We start from the raw sequence: 16,112 nt of genomic DNA on the forward strand, positions 1-16,112 counted from the left end.
ATTTAACCAGATTTATAGGTTGCACCTGTTCTATCACATATTCCCAAGGGGTTTCTAACAACATCCTGGGAAATTCAGGAGCAGTGCAGAGGTGTTGTATTCTCCTGCTTCCCTGCTTCGTTTTGGGGTTGATCTTTAATTTTTTTATGCAGAGGGGAATACGTTGGAGAGTGTTTGGGTCATGGAAATGCAAAAGGTTTGTGGGAAACAGGAATATGGACTATTCCAAGGTATTTTTCATTCATTTTCAGTACTAGCTATCTGAAGAAAAACGTGATTATCCGTCCTTAGTCATTTAGTGCTTCGAGAGTTGAGGCAAAAATATAAAAGGAATAATTTCAGAAATTGGTTATTTTTGAAATTTAAACTTAGCTGTTTCTTGAATATTCACTTTAGAGTCCAGAGGATATAAAGGTAAAATTTGCAAAGGTTGGTAAAGAAAAAGGGATACTTTCCCTGTGTAGGGCTGAGCTCATGCACATTAGTGTATTAGTTTTGATGGTATTTAGAAGTATAGTACCCCTAGATCCTTAACTCAGTTTTGCATTAAGGCTAGCAACTTAAAGGTTTTAATAAGTTCCTGGGTTAAGTTACCTTTAAAATGCAGAGAAAATATACTTAATTAAGAGGTGTAATGTAATTCTTTTTCACATTAAATTGTTTTTCTTTATGCTTTTAGGGTATAAAGCCAGCAAGCTTTGAGAAAGTTACCGATCCTGAAATTAAGGAAATAATTGGGGAGTGCATCTGCAAAAACAAAGAAGAAAGGTTTGTTTCAAGGGACCGAGTTTTGTATTAAATAATGTGTATGCAGGGATTTCAGAACTGTCTGTGGATTTCTGGATATGGAGACATGTTATGCCTAGTTTCCAGCTTTGGTTTTAAAAATTAATGTTTTACTGGTCTCTGCCAGTTTGTCTCGTGCTGAGTATCTCCTGACTTTCACAAATACAGTTTTTAGAGACTGCAGCTCACAGCCTAGAGAGAATCTCTTCTCTGGTACTCTTTAAGCTCAGATACTTAAGAAAAGTTGAACAAAGCTATAATCTGCATTTCTCTAAATGCTTATGGTGTATGAATATTGCTGAAGGTTTGAGAAATAGATAATGTCAATTTGAGAAATAGGAAATGTCAATTTTTTCAATTTCACTTTCTTTTCAAAATCCCACATCTTTTCAGAAAGAACACAAATTCATTATGTGTGAGCCCCAAACAGTGTAAATATTTCCACTTTTAACAGCAGTTTCTTTTTACAAACCTTTCTAAAGTTGTTGACATGCAGTGTTTGATTCTTCTCTATATCCTTTGCAGATATGAAATTAAAGATTTATTAAGCCATGCCTTTTTTGCTGAAGATACTGGGGTAAGAGTGGAACTTGCAGAAGAAGACCATGGTAGGAAATCCTCTATTGCCTTAAGACTCTGGGTAGAAGATCCTAAGAAACTGAAAGGAAAACCCAAAGATAATGGAGCCATTGAGTTTACTTTTGATCTGGAGAAGGAAACTCCTGATGATGTTGCACAAGAAATGGTAAAATACGCTTCTGATAAAAATGTGTTTATATAGAAAGTAGTGCATGAATCCCAAGGGAGAACAGGAACAAGCTGGGTAAACTAATTTCACTTGAAGCACTCCAGGTGTCCAGTTTAGGCTCTTTGCATTGATTTTGGAGTGACTACTGCAAGAAAGGGGTGAACAGGGAGCAGCTAACTGAAACATATTGTTTGAAAACAGATGCCTGAAATCACAGTTTACATAGCTGAGGAACTATAGAGGTCTGGTCTACTTTTATATTTTGCACGCTCTTCTGCCAGTTTCTATAGGCTGTTGGATGTCTTTGAATTTATTTGGAATCTATTTAGTTCCGGACAGCAGCTAGAAATACATTAGAAGAGTTCAGAAGTTCAATCACAAAGTATTCTGCATTGAATTCTCCAAAACACTTTCCCCCATCTTTTCTGTTGGTATTCCTTTGAAGGAATGTAGATGAGAAAGGTCAGTGGTCAGCTGCTCCACCCCCAAACTTTGATAATAACTGGATTCACTGAGTTAGGAGTAAGCTTTGGATTTTTTAACTAAAAAGTTTCACTTGCTGAATTTCTGTATTTTTATACTTGTGGAGTTTTGTTAGGGAATCTGTGTTCCATTTTCACTACATTGTCCTTAAACTCCTATTTTGATGGTGTCTTTGCTGCAATTGTTTTGGTGTTCTAATGTCACAGAGGCTCAGGGTCAGTAAGCACTGAGCCAAGGGTCTGAACGTTCCTAGGCTTGCAGAAACATTCCTGTGCTTGCAGAAATGTTCCTGTTAGACTCTAAATCCCTAGGGATCCCATTTAATGATGTCATCACCACTCGTGTTCTGCTCAGGAGGCACTCATTTTGGTAATGCTGCCTTGCTCAGCTGGAACTCATCACCATCTACTCCGAGTTTAGTGGGAGGAATTCAGGCTCCTTTGTCTTCTGTCGCTAGTTTGCAGAAGGTCCAATGTTTTTCCAGCAATGTATTATTACAGAACTCATTTAGTTTAAAAATTGCTCTGGTGCCATTACTTACTGTTATATTTTACATTTAAATATTGATAGAAATATTTGGAGTTTCAGAGTTCTCTTAAGTTGCTTGGTCCATAGTTGTGATGCTTTATTTTGAGGAGGAAATAATTCTCGTGAAAAGTATATTTAAAAGGATCATGCCCAAAACTACAGTGACACTGTACCTATTCCCAAATAATTTAAAACTCTGTTTTCGACATTAATGCATACCTAAGAGACTGCCCATTAAATGCTTTCAAACCTGAGGCTGTTGCAGAGGCAGGAAAAGGGGATGTTTATTGCTAAATGTATTTTTCTAGTCCTTATGAATTGTTGAACACCAAAGCCATGTGCTTTCATCTGTTTGTTGCTTTGTGTGCTGTGGAAGAGAGGAATGCAGGAGACCTTCTGAGTACAGGGCATTATTTATCATTGCTGACGGGATTCTGGTAGTCAGGCAGTCCCACCTGCCCAAATGATATGGGCTAAGGGAAGTGGAAACATTCTAGTGGGTTTGGAAAGTTAAGTTAGCTCTTGAAGCTGTGTTTTAAGGTGCTTTCCACCCATTAATTTTAGCAGTGAAAATCTAAGCTGTGAAAGTGTCTTATGTTTGGGCAAGAGCAAAGCAGGAAAGCCTCAAGATTTCCCCCATGGATTTAAGTGCTTTCAAATCTGTCAAATGTGCATGTTAAGAATGTAGGGAGAGCAGAGACAGCTGTGGTACGGCATTATCAAATGAAAATTTGTACCCTCCACTGCAGGACATTATGCAAACAAATAACACAAAGATGAATTTCCATTTTATCTGTTGAGCAGTTGAGTTCTGAGAAGCCTCGTCCCCTTTTCCATCAAATGGGAAGAGTCTGCTTTTTCTTTGTAAAAGTCAATGAATCCTGACTGACTTCACTATTTAAGAGAAGTTATTTTGAAACATAATTCTGTTAACATCTTGTCCTTGATGATTTGCTGTGCTATTAAGCGGAGCAATTTGGATAACTCTGTGTGTTGGACGAGTTAAGATTCAGATTTAGGGGCAGTTTGATTCACTCCAGGTGCATTTTTTAGAGATTCTTTTTCCTGTTTTGTCTATTCTTTTAGTGTTAAAAAGGAAAAAAAAGAGGGAAATCCATCTGCCATTAAACTTGCCTCAGTGGAAGTTCAGTGGTGGATAGTTAGAGCCAGTATGTAGTCAGGTCTTAGACATTACATCCTGGGTTTTTTTAATGCGTTGGGAATAGAAATTTTACTGAGAAAGAACCCCACTCCATCAAGCTCTTGAGTTCCTGTTCTTGTGAGAAATGAATTAATATAAATTCGTGTTGTTTCAAATGGATGTTTTCTTTGTTGGGAAGAGGCTCCAGTGTCACGTGTGTGCTTGTGTGCGTGCCAGCCACGTGCTCAGGACCTTGCTAAGTGTGTGTTCCCGCGCAGATTGACTCGGGCTTTTTCCACGAGAACGATCTCAAGATCGTGGCCAAGTCCATCCGTGACCGGGTGGCGCTGATCCTGTGGCGCAGGGAGCGCATCTGGCCCAGGATGCAGTCGGAGGAGCGCCGGGACTCGGAGTGCCTGGACAAGCTGAAGGCGCCGCCGGCGCAGCAGGTGCAGGTCACCTACCTGTCCCACACGGGCCACCACATCCTGTCGGAGCCCGAGGAGCCGGAGGCGGACCAGCACTCCTTCCAGCAGAACCTGCCCGCCAGCGTCACCTCTGTCGCCTGTAAGTGCCGCGTGGCTTCACACGGGGACGGGTGTCTGAGGGGGGAGCCCACTGGGGCCTGAGCTCAGGTGAACTGATGTGCGTGGTTCTGCACAGTAGCTCAAAAGCCACAAACATCTGGGACAGATGCGTGACAATTTGGAAAGCAATGAAGTTGCAAGAAAACAGTACTATATAGATATCTTTATATAACTCTCTATATATTTTGCTGCTAAACAATCATCACAGAGTTGCTGTTTTACTGTTCTGGACTTGTATGTAAGCACATTTAAGTAAAAGATGCATTACATTTAGCAAGACATCTGCTGCTTCAATTCAGGTATTTTATAAAGGGCTACATTGAGGTCTGCTTTGAATACTGAAATATCCATGTGTACCTGTACAGGAAAAATCCCTTTACACGATATGAGAAATAGCTACATTTGATTTACACTCACAATATTGCCACATTCACAAAGGTTTTTATCTGAAGCTAAAATGAGCTCATTTCATTTTTTGGATCATATACTTATGTCATGCTAGCTCCTATGAGGAACACTGCAATTATGGCTCTTTGTTTCTAGTGCTGCAATGAAGTGACTTGTGCTTCCCATGGCTGTGCTGGACATGAGTTCACAACATGTTATACTAAATACAGCTTCCACCATATTTTTCCTACCCCTCCTCAACTTTTAACCAGAACTTGGTCTTATTTGGCAATTTTCTATCAGATTATTTGAACATTTTTCTTAGCATAGGACCTCTATAAATTAGGGTAGCACCCATTCTTATAATTTGAGATTAAATGTAAAAGTGGAAATTAATAACTTAATGTGTGCAATTTACATTCTATAAAAACCTGAGAGTGACTCACAGCTTTTCCTTTATTACTCCACCATTAGATTCCTCTGTTTTGTTTTTTTTTCCTTTGAGGTCCTGAATAATTGTTTGTAATAAAACAGAATGTTAATGCAGCAGAAATCCCATCATGAGAGTAGGGCTATGTTGGCTCTTCAGAAATGAATTGAATAAATAGAGAGGGGAGTTTAATTTTGGAAAAGAAAAACAGTTGGGGGAATAGCTTGGGAGTACAGAAGAGAAATGTCATCTCTGGTGCTATTAAAAAATAATTTGTTATTTAAAAGCCAAATAAGTAAAACTTTATTTAGAATATGGAAAAAAAGAGACAGAGGAAGGTGTTGGGAAAACAAATACTATTTAAGCTTAGCTGTAACCTAAGATGGTTATTGAAACTCTGTTGCAGTTTTCTTTCAGTTTTGAATTTTAAATCCCTATTAAAGCTATTTGTCCTTGGGATACATCTAGCTGCACTCTGGTTGTCTCACTTCCTTTCTCAAGTGAAGAAAGCGGTAATTTAGGCTCGAACAGAGTTGGGCACTTGTATTTTACACATTTTAAAAGTTGTGAAAAGACTTTTTAAAGTCAGTAATACCAATATTTCCAGTTCCCAAAGGACCCAGTGCTTGCCCAGTGCCCATAGCCGTGCAGTTCCATAGGTTAACTGGGCAAATGCTCCACCAGAAACTCCCACAGATCTGAGCGTGCCAAACCCATTGGAACCTGCACAGGGGTTTGTGTCTGACCTTAATTGCACTACGCTGAGGCAGAGCATGACTTGCTGAAGTAAAATCATACAGCATAAAGAATTTTGTAATTCTCAGGGCTGCTGATAAAAACAGTGTTAAAGTTGGTGCATCCCTGGAAGATGGAACTCTGAAAGACCCCACGATCTGCTCTGAACATGACAATCGGGGTTTCCTCTCCTTTTATCCTGCAAAATCTATAAGCATCTGCAATTCTGAATGTCAACCTTATGCCCTTTAAAGGATATAGTAAAGTGCTTGAAATATCAGTGTGTGCAGAAGTCCATGGGGATGGGTTTTGGCTTAAGAGAAGCAGCGTGTGCCTTTTGTAGAGAATAACATTGGTGTTGTATAATTTATTTATGTAAAGAAAGGGCTAGAGTAGTAAAAATGCTAATTACATAAACCATGGTGACCTTGCTCTAAGATCATCACTTGAACACGGGGAGCTGTTGAACTTGTAATAAAAATGCCTGTTGTTGCAGCTGACAGCACGTTTGACAGTGGCCAGGGCTCCACGGTTTATTCGGACTCGCAGAGCAGCCAGCAGAGCGTCATCTACTCGTCCCTGCCAGACACTGTCCCTCCTGCCATCCAGAGGGTGTACAGCCCGCCCCTGAGCGAGGGCCAGCCCGTGCCCCACAGCCTCCCCCAGCTCGGCCACTACCAGCAGCCCTCGGCAGTAAGTCCAAAGCTTTCTCAAATAGTTCTGTATCTTGGGTCACGTCTCATATTATCAGTTATGCTCTTGTTCCCAGTGGGTATGGGTTCCAGGGCTGTCTGTGTGCACTCCTCACTCACCTCTGCACATAGTGACCTGCTCAGTCCCTTATCAGTCTGTTGGCATTAGTTAGTGCCTTTGCAGCAAAGCACAGGAGGGACATGGACCTGTTGGAGTGTGTCCAGAGGAGGCGACAAAGATGCTCTGATGGCTGGATCCCTCTGCTCTGGAGCCAGGCTGGGAGAGCTGGGGGTGCTCACCTGGAGAGGAGCAGCTCCAGGGAGAGCTCAGAACCCCTGGCAGGGCCTGAAGGGGCTCCAGGAGAGCTGGAGAGGGACTGGGGGACAAGGCATGGAAGGACAGGACACAGGGAATGGCTCCCACTGCCAGAGGGCCGGGATGGATGGGAGATTGGGAGGGACTTGTTCACTGTCAGGGTGGGGAGGCCTGGAAGAGGTTTCCCAGAGAAGCTGTGGTTGCTCCATCCATGGAGGAGGTTTCCCAGAGAAGCTGTGGTTGCTCCGTCCATGGTGGAGGTTTCCCAGAGGAGCTGTGGTTGCTCCATCCATGGAAGAGGTTTCCCAGAGGAGCTGTGGCTGCTCCGTCCGTGGAAGTGTCTGTGCCTCACGCTGTGTCTCTCTGCAGCCCGTCCTGCCCGCAGTGCCAGCCACGCCCGCCGTGGTGCCCCAGCACTACCAGGAGCCGGCGATGCCGTTCCCCGTGGTCCCCAGCACCGTGGCCTCGCTCCCGCTGGGGCAGCCGCCGCCACCCGTGCTGGCCGGCCAGCAGGTGAGAGCTGGGCTCTGCCATGGAGCCGTGTCCATCTCAGCCCTTCCCTGTGGCTGCTCTGCCTCACACAGGGCGCCCAGAGAAGCCGTGGCTGCCCCTGGATCCCTGGAAGTGTCCAAGGCCAGGTTGGACAGGGCTTGGAGCACCCAGGGACAAAACTTCCCAGAGCACCTATGTTCCTCAGAGACAACAGTGTCCAGTGAATGCTAAGGAGGGTAGGGCAGCAGAAGAATGGAAATTAGGGTGAGAAATTCACTTACCTACAGAATGAATTGTTTTGATCTTGTATCAGTATGCACTGGTGGATCAGACATGTGGAATCAATGTTGTATCTCCTAACTTTTGTTTATTTTTCCAATTTGGGTGTCCGTGCATTTACACTGCTAAAGTTATAACGAGGCAAAGTTACCTAATCTGCCTGGATATTTTCCCTTCCCTGTGCCTTACCCAATTCACAAGCATTTCTTAAGACACAAGCTGGATTTGAGAGGGAGGTTTTAGGAAGCAGCTCCATTCCCTGAGCACAGTTTTCCTGCTGTAATGTGATGTCTCCAGGAGTGGGAGGTGGCTGAGCCACAAGTGCCAGTACCCTCTGTCCCCTTGGTGACCCGTGGGCAGCTGTGTGAGCTGCAGATGAACCCAGCTGGGCGCGAGAGCAGAGCTAGCTCTGGGAGCTGGCAGCTTTAGGAGCTCCAGCCCAGCGCCGTGGGCATGCGCCTCTCCCACCCCAGAGCTGGGGCTTGGTCCTGCAGGAGCTCCTCCATGGAGTGAGTTCCTCCATCCTTCACACAGTGTTCAGGTGCCTCCACCTTGGCCCTCAGTTTGCTCTGTGCCATCACCAGAGCCAGGCCAGATCCTGCACTGCTGTTCCCGTGTGTTTGGGATTGTAACTGGGGAGATCTTTGCCAACATGCGATGGCAGAGGTGCTGTGTGCTGCAGGGCCTGATGAGGCCACCAGCCCTGTGGTCCCAAGTAAGTCACCTGAGCCAGCCTATGCCTCAGGGTCATCCTTTCGAACCAGAATGTTTTTTTAAGTATTTCCAGGACTAATTAGAGGAGCTGAAAAAGAAGATACCAATAGTACATAAAATGTGGGGGGTTGTTACTGGTAATTTCCAGCTTTAACACAACTTTTTCTCTGTTCTGCTGTCTAAAGCCTGGCAGGCCAGGGGAGCACTGCTTTCTCTGGAAAAGTAAAGCTGCTTTTTTGGCTACTGCATTGTCACTACAGTACATCAGAAATATCTAGAACCTAGATTTTACTGCAGTTATTGTGGCTGATTGTGTCTCAGGTAATAAGTGTTATATTTACCATGCCTGCTCCATTATGTAGCAACTTCTGCTTGCCAGGATGAGCTGAATATCAACTGTATCTTGTAAGTTAGTGGGTGGAGATTTCAGGGGACCAACGGGAGCAATCTCTGGGATTTCAAGAGTCTGAGTCATTACAAACAGCCTCTCCAAGACAGTTACCACTTATCATTTTTGGTAATATATCTTGCATTTAAATGTGTTTTAAGCGTGGGCTCCTGTGCAGTGTTTGAATTAAGAATGCTCGTCTCTCCTGGGAGCTGTCCCTGCTGGAGCATGACCAGGGCAGGGAATGGAGCTGGGAAAGGGGCTCCATGCCTGGAGAAAAGGGGGCTCAGGGAGGACCTTCTGGCTCTGCGCAACTCCCTGACAGGAGGGGGCAGCCAGGGAAGGGTCGGGCTCTGCTCCTGGAGAACAGTGACAGGATGAGAGAAAATGACCTCAAGCTATGGTGGAGAAGGTTTAGGTCGGATATCAGCGAAATTTTCTTCACTGAAATAGTGGTTAAGCATTGGAATAGGCTGCCCAGGGGAGTGGGGGAGTCACCATCCCGTGATATTGATGCAGCCTATGGGGACATGTTTCAATGGTGGACCTTTCAGTGCTGGGTTAGGGGTTGGACTCAGTGATCTTGGAGGTGTTTTCCAATCTTAATGAGCCTGTGACTCTGTACTCCAAGCAGAAGGTCTGTCCTGACAGTGAGCTGGGGAGCGATGGGGAGCGTGGCCAGCCGTGTGGCTGTGTTGCAGTAACCTGTCCCGTTGTGCCCGCAGCAGCAGCAGCAGCAGCAGCAGCAGCAGCAGCAGCCCATCTCGCAGGCAGCCTCGCTGCAGCAGGTGCTCGGCAGCCAGCCCGTGTGCCCGCTGCCGCCCGCCCCGCACCTGCTGCCGCCTTTCCCGCCGCAGGGCTCGCAGGTGCCCGCCAGCAGCACGCCCCTGAAGCCCCTGCAGATCTCCACCGTGCCGCAGCTCCCCACCGTGGCCCCTTCCCAGGTAAGGAGGGGCCGTGAGCGTGGCCATTTGAGGAGAAATTCCCAGCTAATCATTAACATGATTTGCAGGTTTTGTGTGGCTATTTTGACTGCATGCCAGTTTAATTAGGCGATAAGAATATTATTGCTCTTTCTTAATTCCTCTATATTTCTTTGTTATTTGTTTGGTGAATCAGAAATCTCCTTTGTGCCCAACTCTACGCCATCCAGTTAAACGCAGCTCCAAAATGGCAATAATTTTTTTGGGGTTGTTTTGTTTTGGTCTTTTGCACTGTTCCCTCCGGCACAATCTCTTCCCCATCCCAGGCTTGAGGGCATGAGCAGTTGCCTGTTTTTATTGCTATTTTCTGACCTCCTGACTTCACCACCTCCCCCAACACTTGCCAGCCGTGTCGGTGTTGTTCTGCTCTGGGTCTGTTCTCTGGAGCAGGGACAAACGCTTCCCTCGGCCTGGGAAGGTGGATGGTGCTGTGTGTGGTAATGGCAGCACCATAATGGGAAGCAGCTTGTGTCAAAGGGCAGGAGCAAGCTGCTGCCGTGATGCCAGTCTGCTCCATCACTGGGAGGTTTTGATTGTAAAAACCCTTTCTCTGGGCTCTTCCGTGCTGCCTGAGTTGCAGCTTGTTTGAAAACAAGGGTTTAAATTGCCCCACTTAATTTTGCATGAAAGAGTTTTACATTTGGTCTGGCCCAATTCCTTTTAATTTCTGTTCAAATGAAAGCAGCTTTTAATTAGGATGTTGCTTGAAGGCTTCAAGCTGGTGTTAGAAGTAGTTCTAAGCTTCTAAGGTATAAAAGCATCCCCCTCATATGTATTTTTTTGCTTTTACTAATGATTTAAGCGTAAATCAGTTTTTATTACTCCTTGTGAAGCTCAGGGAATGAATGGAAGTGATTAACAAACAGACATAATTATCCTCCTGGCACAGGTGGATTTTGGGGACTTGTGTGGCAAATGAAACTTCTCTATACCATCAGTGAAAGCACTGATGCAGTTTATGCAATATTGTATTTTTTTCAGATTCCTCAGTTTCCTGTCATTCCTGCAATTACTCCTCTGGCAGGGCTTGACAGCCTTCCTCCAAACCTGTCTGACATCCCTGCTGCGAACGTGCCCCCCATTCCCGCTCCCTCGCAGTACTTTGCTCCCGCCGTGATCCTGCCCAGCCTGCCCATGAACCCCACGCTGCCCATGGCGCCCAACTCGCCCGCCCTGCCCATGCAGGCCGTCAACCTGCCCCACACCACCGTGGCTCCGCTGGTCCTGCCCTGCCAGCCCATGGTGCCAAACCTGCCGGCGGCCACCATCCCGCTGCTGGCCGTGGCGCCGCCGGGGGTGCCGCCGCTGGCGCCGCACGCCGCGCTGCCGCCGCAGCCCGTGTTCCAGCCCGCCTTCCAGCCGCTGCTGCCCGGCGACGCGCCCTCGCCCCACCACGCACAGAGCTCCCAGCCCGTGGGCCAGGCACCGCCGCCGCCTCCAGCCCTGCAGCCCGGCGCCGTCCACCCTCCCGAGCCCGCTCACCAGGTAAATCCGCCGCAGGGTGCTCCGGGGCGCTGCCCGCCCCGGCGTCCTGTTCCTGGCCAACCTTCATCCTTGTTCTCAAAAGGTTTTGTTCTTCTTGCTCTCAGTTCTGGAGGTGGTGGCTGAAGCTGTGAGCTGTGGGGTAGCAGGTGATATCCTCAGCCAGGGACAGGGGTGATCAAGGGTATAGGGCGCAATACAACTGGCTTTGGACAGCAAATGAGCAGAGCGCTTTCTGAATTTCCTCTTCCTTCTTGCTCTCAGATCTTGGGAAGCGTGAGCCGTGGTTCTCCCAGGTCAGGAGGGCGTACCAAGCCTTGCCAGTGCCTGTAGCTGGTCCATGTAGGATGCAGGGGCTGCTGGGTACACACAGCAAATACAGGGGAGCTGGCAGGAGCAGCGGAGTTGTTTTGGTGTAGAATATATTTAAAACAGCAAAGGGAAGTGGCCCTCAGGTAAGGACTCTGGAAAGCTCTGTGGAAAAGCACTGTCAGACCTGCAGGGCAGGGATGGATTCTAGCTGCAGACCCTTTCCCCCTTGAAAAAAACAAAGCATAAACGAGCTCAAGCAGCATTTACACAGAAACTGCCTCAGGACTGACAGAGTCTGTAAATACTTCTCTCGCCACATCTGTGGTATGTCGGCATGAAACAGTCTGACCAGAGCAGGGGAGGACACTCAACCTGCTAATAAGGCATTTGGAAAATCTGTATTCTGCCACATCCCTTCACCATAACACCCTAATTAAAATTTGTAACATCCCATCCCAATCTGTCATGGCATCTTCAGAGCAGTACATAGTTTTTAAATTTCTCTCTTCAGCCTTATATTTCGTACAGGATTGCTGTCGTTGAGAATGTCAGCAGCATGGAGTTTGGGAGTGTTACTCAGTGTTCCCTGTGGCTTTAGAGGGAATGGAATCAAGCACACTGGACGCAGTGAGCATGGCAAATACCAGAACTGGAGAGCTGATGTTCCCAAACTATCCTGATAAAGTCATTAGCTATCAAATATGTGTAGAAGAATTGCATATGGAAGAATTTAGGTTAAAAAATTGCTATTACAATGTGCAGAGGAATATTTTAAAAAACATTGTTTTGATTTGAAGACTTCTATTGGAGAGGTATTTCTGTATATAATGCCATGCTGTTTTCACAATTGATGTTTAGCACCTCTGAGTTTTGTTTTGGCTGGCTACATCTATATGGGCATTCACTTAAGAACTGCTCTTGATGATCCTTGTGGGTGCCTTGCAAGTCAGAATATTCTGTGATTCTGTGATTTGACATTGAAATATTTTGTGAATTATTCTAGTTATATAAGATTTAAAATTGAACCACCCTTCTGTGGCATTACACCACACTTGTCAGTCTAACAACCCCCTCCTTGGGCAGCCATGTAACTCTGAGGTGTTATGAAGCACATCCTGTCTTTACTTTTATCTACATTAAAACCTGGAATAATAGTTTCAGCCATGCCCAGAACCTGCTGAGAGCACGCAGCAATGAAATCATGTGGCCTAGTTCTCATCCGAGTCTTATTTTTTTTAATGTATTTTCCAATAGCCTTAAGTCTCTATGTGATGATACTTCAAAAACAGTAAAAATTGGGTACACTTCTACCTAGTACTAAAAGTCTTTTTTTCTTCCATATGCTTCTTTCTTTCCTTCTTCCTCTTTCCACAAGCTCAGTCCCCCTGGAAAAATACATGATGTACCTAAAAGGAGAACGTTCTGATTTTAAATGTACAACCCAAAAGGACTGTTATGCAGAATAACAACCCGGTCTCTAAGGTAGCTGGCATCCTGTCGCCTGGATCTGGTTCCCACCAAGTGCTTACGCACTTGAGTTATTTTAATGCACTGGAGAAATCCACTGAGAAAATTAAAACTCCTTCTGTCCACACGAATGTGTTGGTAGGATTGGGGTCTTGGGGCTTGGCACATCAAGGGTTAGGTTGAGACTTCAGTGTGTAAACTGCTCTAAACTGAAGTAGGACACAGGTGTATATTCAGTGAAAGAGTTAATTGTGTCATTTGTGCCAGGTCCTGGTTCTGTATATCTGGCAGATTTCTTAAAATATCTTAAGTTAGGTTATGGGTAGAATGTATTTTTCTCTGCATGGACAGTGTGGAACTGTTGAAAGCAGAGCAAGGTATTCAGGAGAATGAATTCATCACCTAAGATCTTAAAGGCAAGTCCAGAGGAGGCCATGGAGATGCTCCCAGGGCTGGAGCCCTCTGCTCTGGAGCCAGGCTGGGAGGGCTGGGAATGTTCCCCTGGACAGGAGCAGCTCCAGGGAGAGCTCAGAGCCCCTGGCAGGGCCTGAAGGGGCTCCAGGAGAGCTGGAGAGGGACTGGGGACAAGGGATGGAGGGGCAGGACACAGGGAATGGCTCCCACTGCCAGAGGGCAGGGACAGGTGGGATATGGGGAAGAAATTCTCGGCTGTGAGAGTGGGGAGGCCCTGGAAGAGGAGCTGTGGCTGCCCCTGGATCCCTGGCAGTGTCCAATGCCAGGTTGGAGCTTGGAGCAGCCTGGGATAGTGGAAGGTGTGCCTGCCCGTGGTAGGGGGTGGAATGAGATGAGCTTTGAGGTTCTGTCTATCACAAACCATTCTGGAATTCTGTAATTTTTCCTTTCTTAGCAAAATCTGGTTTTGTCCCTACTAATAAACTAGTACCTGATCAATTCACCTCGTCATAATTGTACAGAAGGAATCCTTAGCGCTTTTTTTGGTTATTTCATTGGAAGTTTATCTCTGTAGCTGTTACTGAGAGCATCCAAACCCAGTTGCACTGCGAAGTTTGAGTCCTTTCTTCACGAACACCAGTGGCTTTGCTCCCCCGTCACGTTGGTGTTGAGCCCTCGGCGCAGAGATGGTGCTAACAGCTCTCGTTGTGTTGCAGCCCATGCCTGGACACAGTCAGTTTGCTCTGGAAGCTGGAGCCCAGGTGCCCGTGCTGCCAGTGCAGCCCTCCATGGTCATGTCACCGCCGTTGCAGCTGCAGCCGGAGCTGGTGCCGCCCTGCGTCGCTCCCGAAGGCGCTGCCCAGGCCCACGGCGGCCTTGCCGCAGCTGCCCCGCCTGCCCCCATAGAGCCTGGCCTGCCTCTCCAGCCCTCTGCTCTGCTGCAGCTCCAGCCTGATCTTTCGCAGCCACTGGGCCAGCAGCTCCCAGCTCCCTGCTCGGCTGTCACGGCGGGCACTGAGACATCTCAAGAGGTAGAGCCCTTCCTCTGAAGTAACTCACCGGCCTCAGCCTTAATCTTCTTAGTTACTCCTGTGTGAAACAGTGGGCTTGTTGCACAAGGGAGGTTATCCCCTCGGTGTGTTGAGCTGCTGCTCCTTGATGCCAGCAGTTCTGAGTCAGCAAATAATTGGCTATTTCAAATGAAACCTCATGTTGCAGCTCAGGAAATGTCTCACTGAATTAATGAGGCAGCAGGACTAAGCACCTCCTTGTCCGTAGCTGAGCACAAGCACAGAGATAGAAATCAAGAAATTCTCACTGTGGGTGAGTTGGAAGTTGTTCTGTAGAATTTCACCCATGTTCTGTCCAGTCTTGTTTTAAATGTCTCAAGCGCTTGTTCAACCAACCATCATTTGCCTTAAGAAACTACTCCACAATCTGAGTCTTTGTATTGTGGAAGCCCCCTTCATCCTCTTCAGTTTGAGCCCTATTCTCATTTCATTTAGCATTGTATCCTCCTGTTTTGCCTAATGTCTGGGATTTTTGTTTCTCAAGATACTCATAGGCATTCCCAATTCTCTGTGGTCATAGAAGCAGGATGCTTTTTATTGTTTTCCTTACAGAATTGTCAGCTCCTCGTCTGCTATTTTGACTTTTCTTTCCACTCCCATAATTGTTTAATCTTCAGTCTTGACAGAACATCACAGAACATTTACCTCTCTTCAGCTGCCTGTTAACAAAACAAAACAAAAGCTTTGGCATTTCTACCTGATTTCAGGAAATAAGTCTAATTTTTTCTCCACTCCTGGATGGAAATGTCCCGCTGTGATTCTGCATTCAGAGTGGTTCCTCTTGAGTCTCTGCTCTGAGTTATCTTTCTTCCCAAAGTATATATTTCACCTTTTCAGAATTAATCTCTCGGTTTTGCCCATGTTTCCATGACTTGTCACATGCCTTGACCCCAGTGCAGCCTGAAATTCCATTGGACATACAACTCAATGCTGCCTCCAGAAGATGCTCCAGAAGGGCTGTGCTAACACTAAAAATGAATTCTAGTTCCCCATTTTTCCTGTCTGTCAATGGCAGTGTAATTCTGACTGTATCAGCGTTCCTGCTGTGATGTAGGATGTTTCCTGGTGAATGTGTGTATCCTGTTGGTTAAGTGTAGCAGGAATGGTTAGAGCCTGTCTGCAGTGCTTCACCTGCAGACTCCCCAGAAAAGCTGGGCTGGCTCAGGCATATCCATCACTCAAGGTATTCCTTCTCCAGCTGTCTTTTTTCTGAATGCACAACTCATGGCAAGGTCAGTGCTGGTGCCTTCAGTGCAGAGTCCGTTCCATGAGAGATTCTGGAAATATGAACAAACCTCCTTGTTAGGCACTGTGACAGGGGGGATACAAGTTCTCCTGAGAAACTCATGGCCACTGAGGCACATGTCTGTCCTTCACATCCCACATCCCTCAGAACATTTAACCACTGGTTTGCTAATTTCTTTCTCACATCCATCTCTAAGTTAACCCCTTTCTCTCATTCACTTTAAGAAATGAAGCAAGTACCGATGCACGTCCTCTCCATGCTGGTTTTCTGGCATACATTGCTAAAGTTTCCTTGGATGTAAGAGAAGTTTCATACCTGTCTAGATAATCAAGACACTACATTTTGTTTCTACTCTGCCATGACATTTTTATCTCTTCTGTTGTAGATCAGGCACGTTGCAGCACTTGCATCCAAACCAACCTGAACCAGTCA

General features: G+C 46.2%; 1 protein-coding gene across 1 annotated transcript in view; it reads left to right on the forward strand.

Annotated features, from left to right (window-relative positions):
* Nucleotides 1-16,112, forward strand: part of WNK2 (WNK lysine deficient protein kinase 2) — an 84,245-nt gene that overhangs the window by 42,617 nt on the left and 25,516 nt on the right. Inside the window, exons 5-12 of the mRNA XM_063181827.1 lie at nucleotides 680-768; nucleotides 1,312-1,531; nucleotides 3,965-4,253; nucleotides 6,322-6,518; nucleotides 7,203-7,346; nucleotides 9,459-9,650; nucleotides 10,671-11,174; nucleotides 14,081-14,395. Coding sequence (XP_063037897.1) covers nucleotides 680-768; nucleotides 1,312-1,531; nucleotides 3,965-4,253; nucleotides 6,322-6,518; nucleotides 7,203-7,346; nucleotides 9,459-9,650; nucleotides 10,671-11,174; nucleotides 14,081-14,395 — 1,950 coding nt within the window. The remainder of the gene's footprint in view (nucleotides 1-679; nucleotides 769-1,311; nucleotides 1,532-3,964; nucleotides 4,254-6,321; nucleotides 6,519-7,202; nucleotides 7,347-9,458; nucleotides 9,651-10,670; nucleotides 11,175-14,080; nucleotides 14,396-16,112) is intronic.

Source organism: Melospiza melodia (assembly GCF_035770615.1).
Source record: "Melospiza melodia melodia isolate bMelMel2 chromosome 10 unlocalized genomic scaffold, bMelMel2.pri SUPER_10_unloc_1, whole genome shotgun sequence".
Classification (NCBI taxonomy): domain Eukaryota; kingdom Metazoa; phylum Chordata; class Aves; order Passeriformes; family Passerellidae; genus Melospiza; species Melospiza melodia.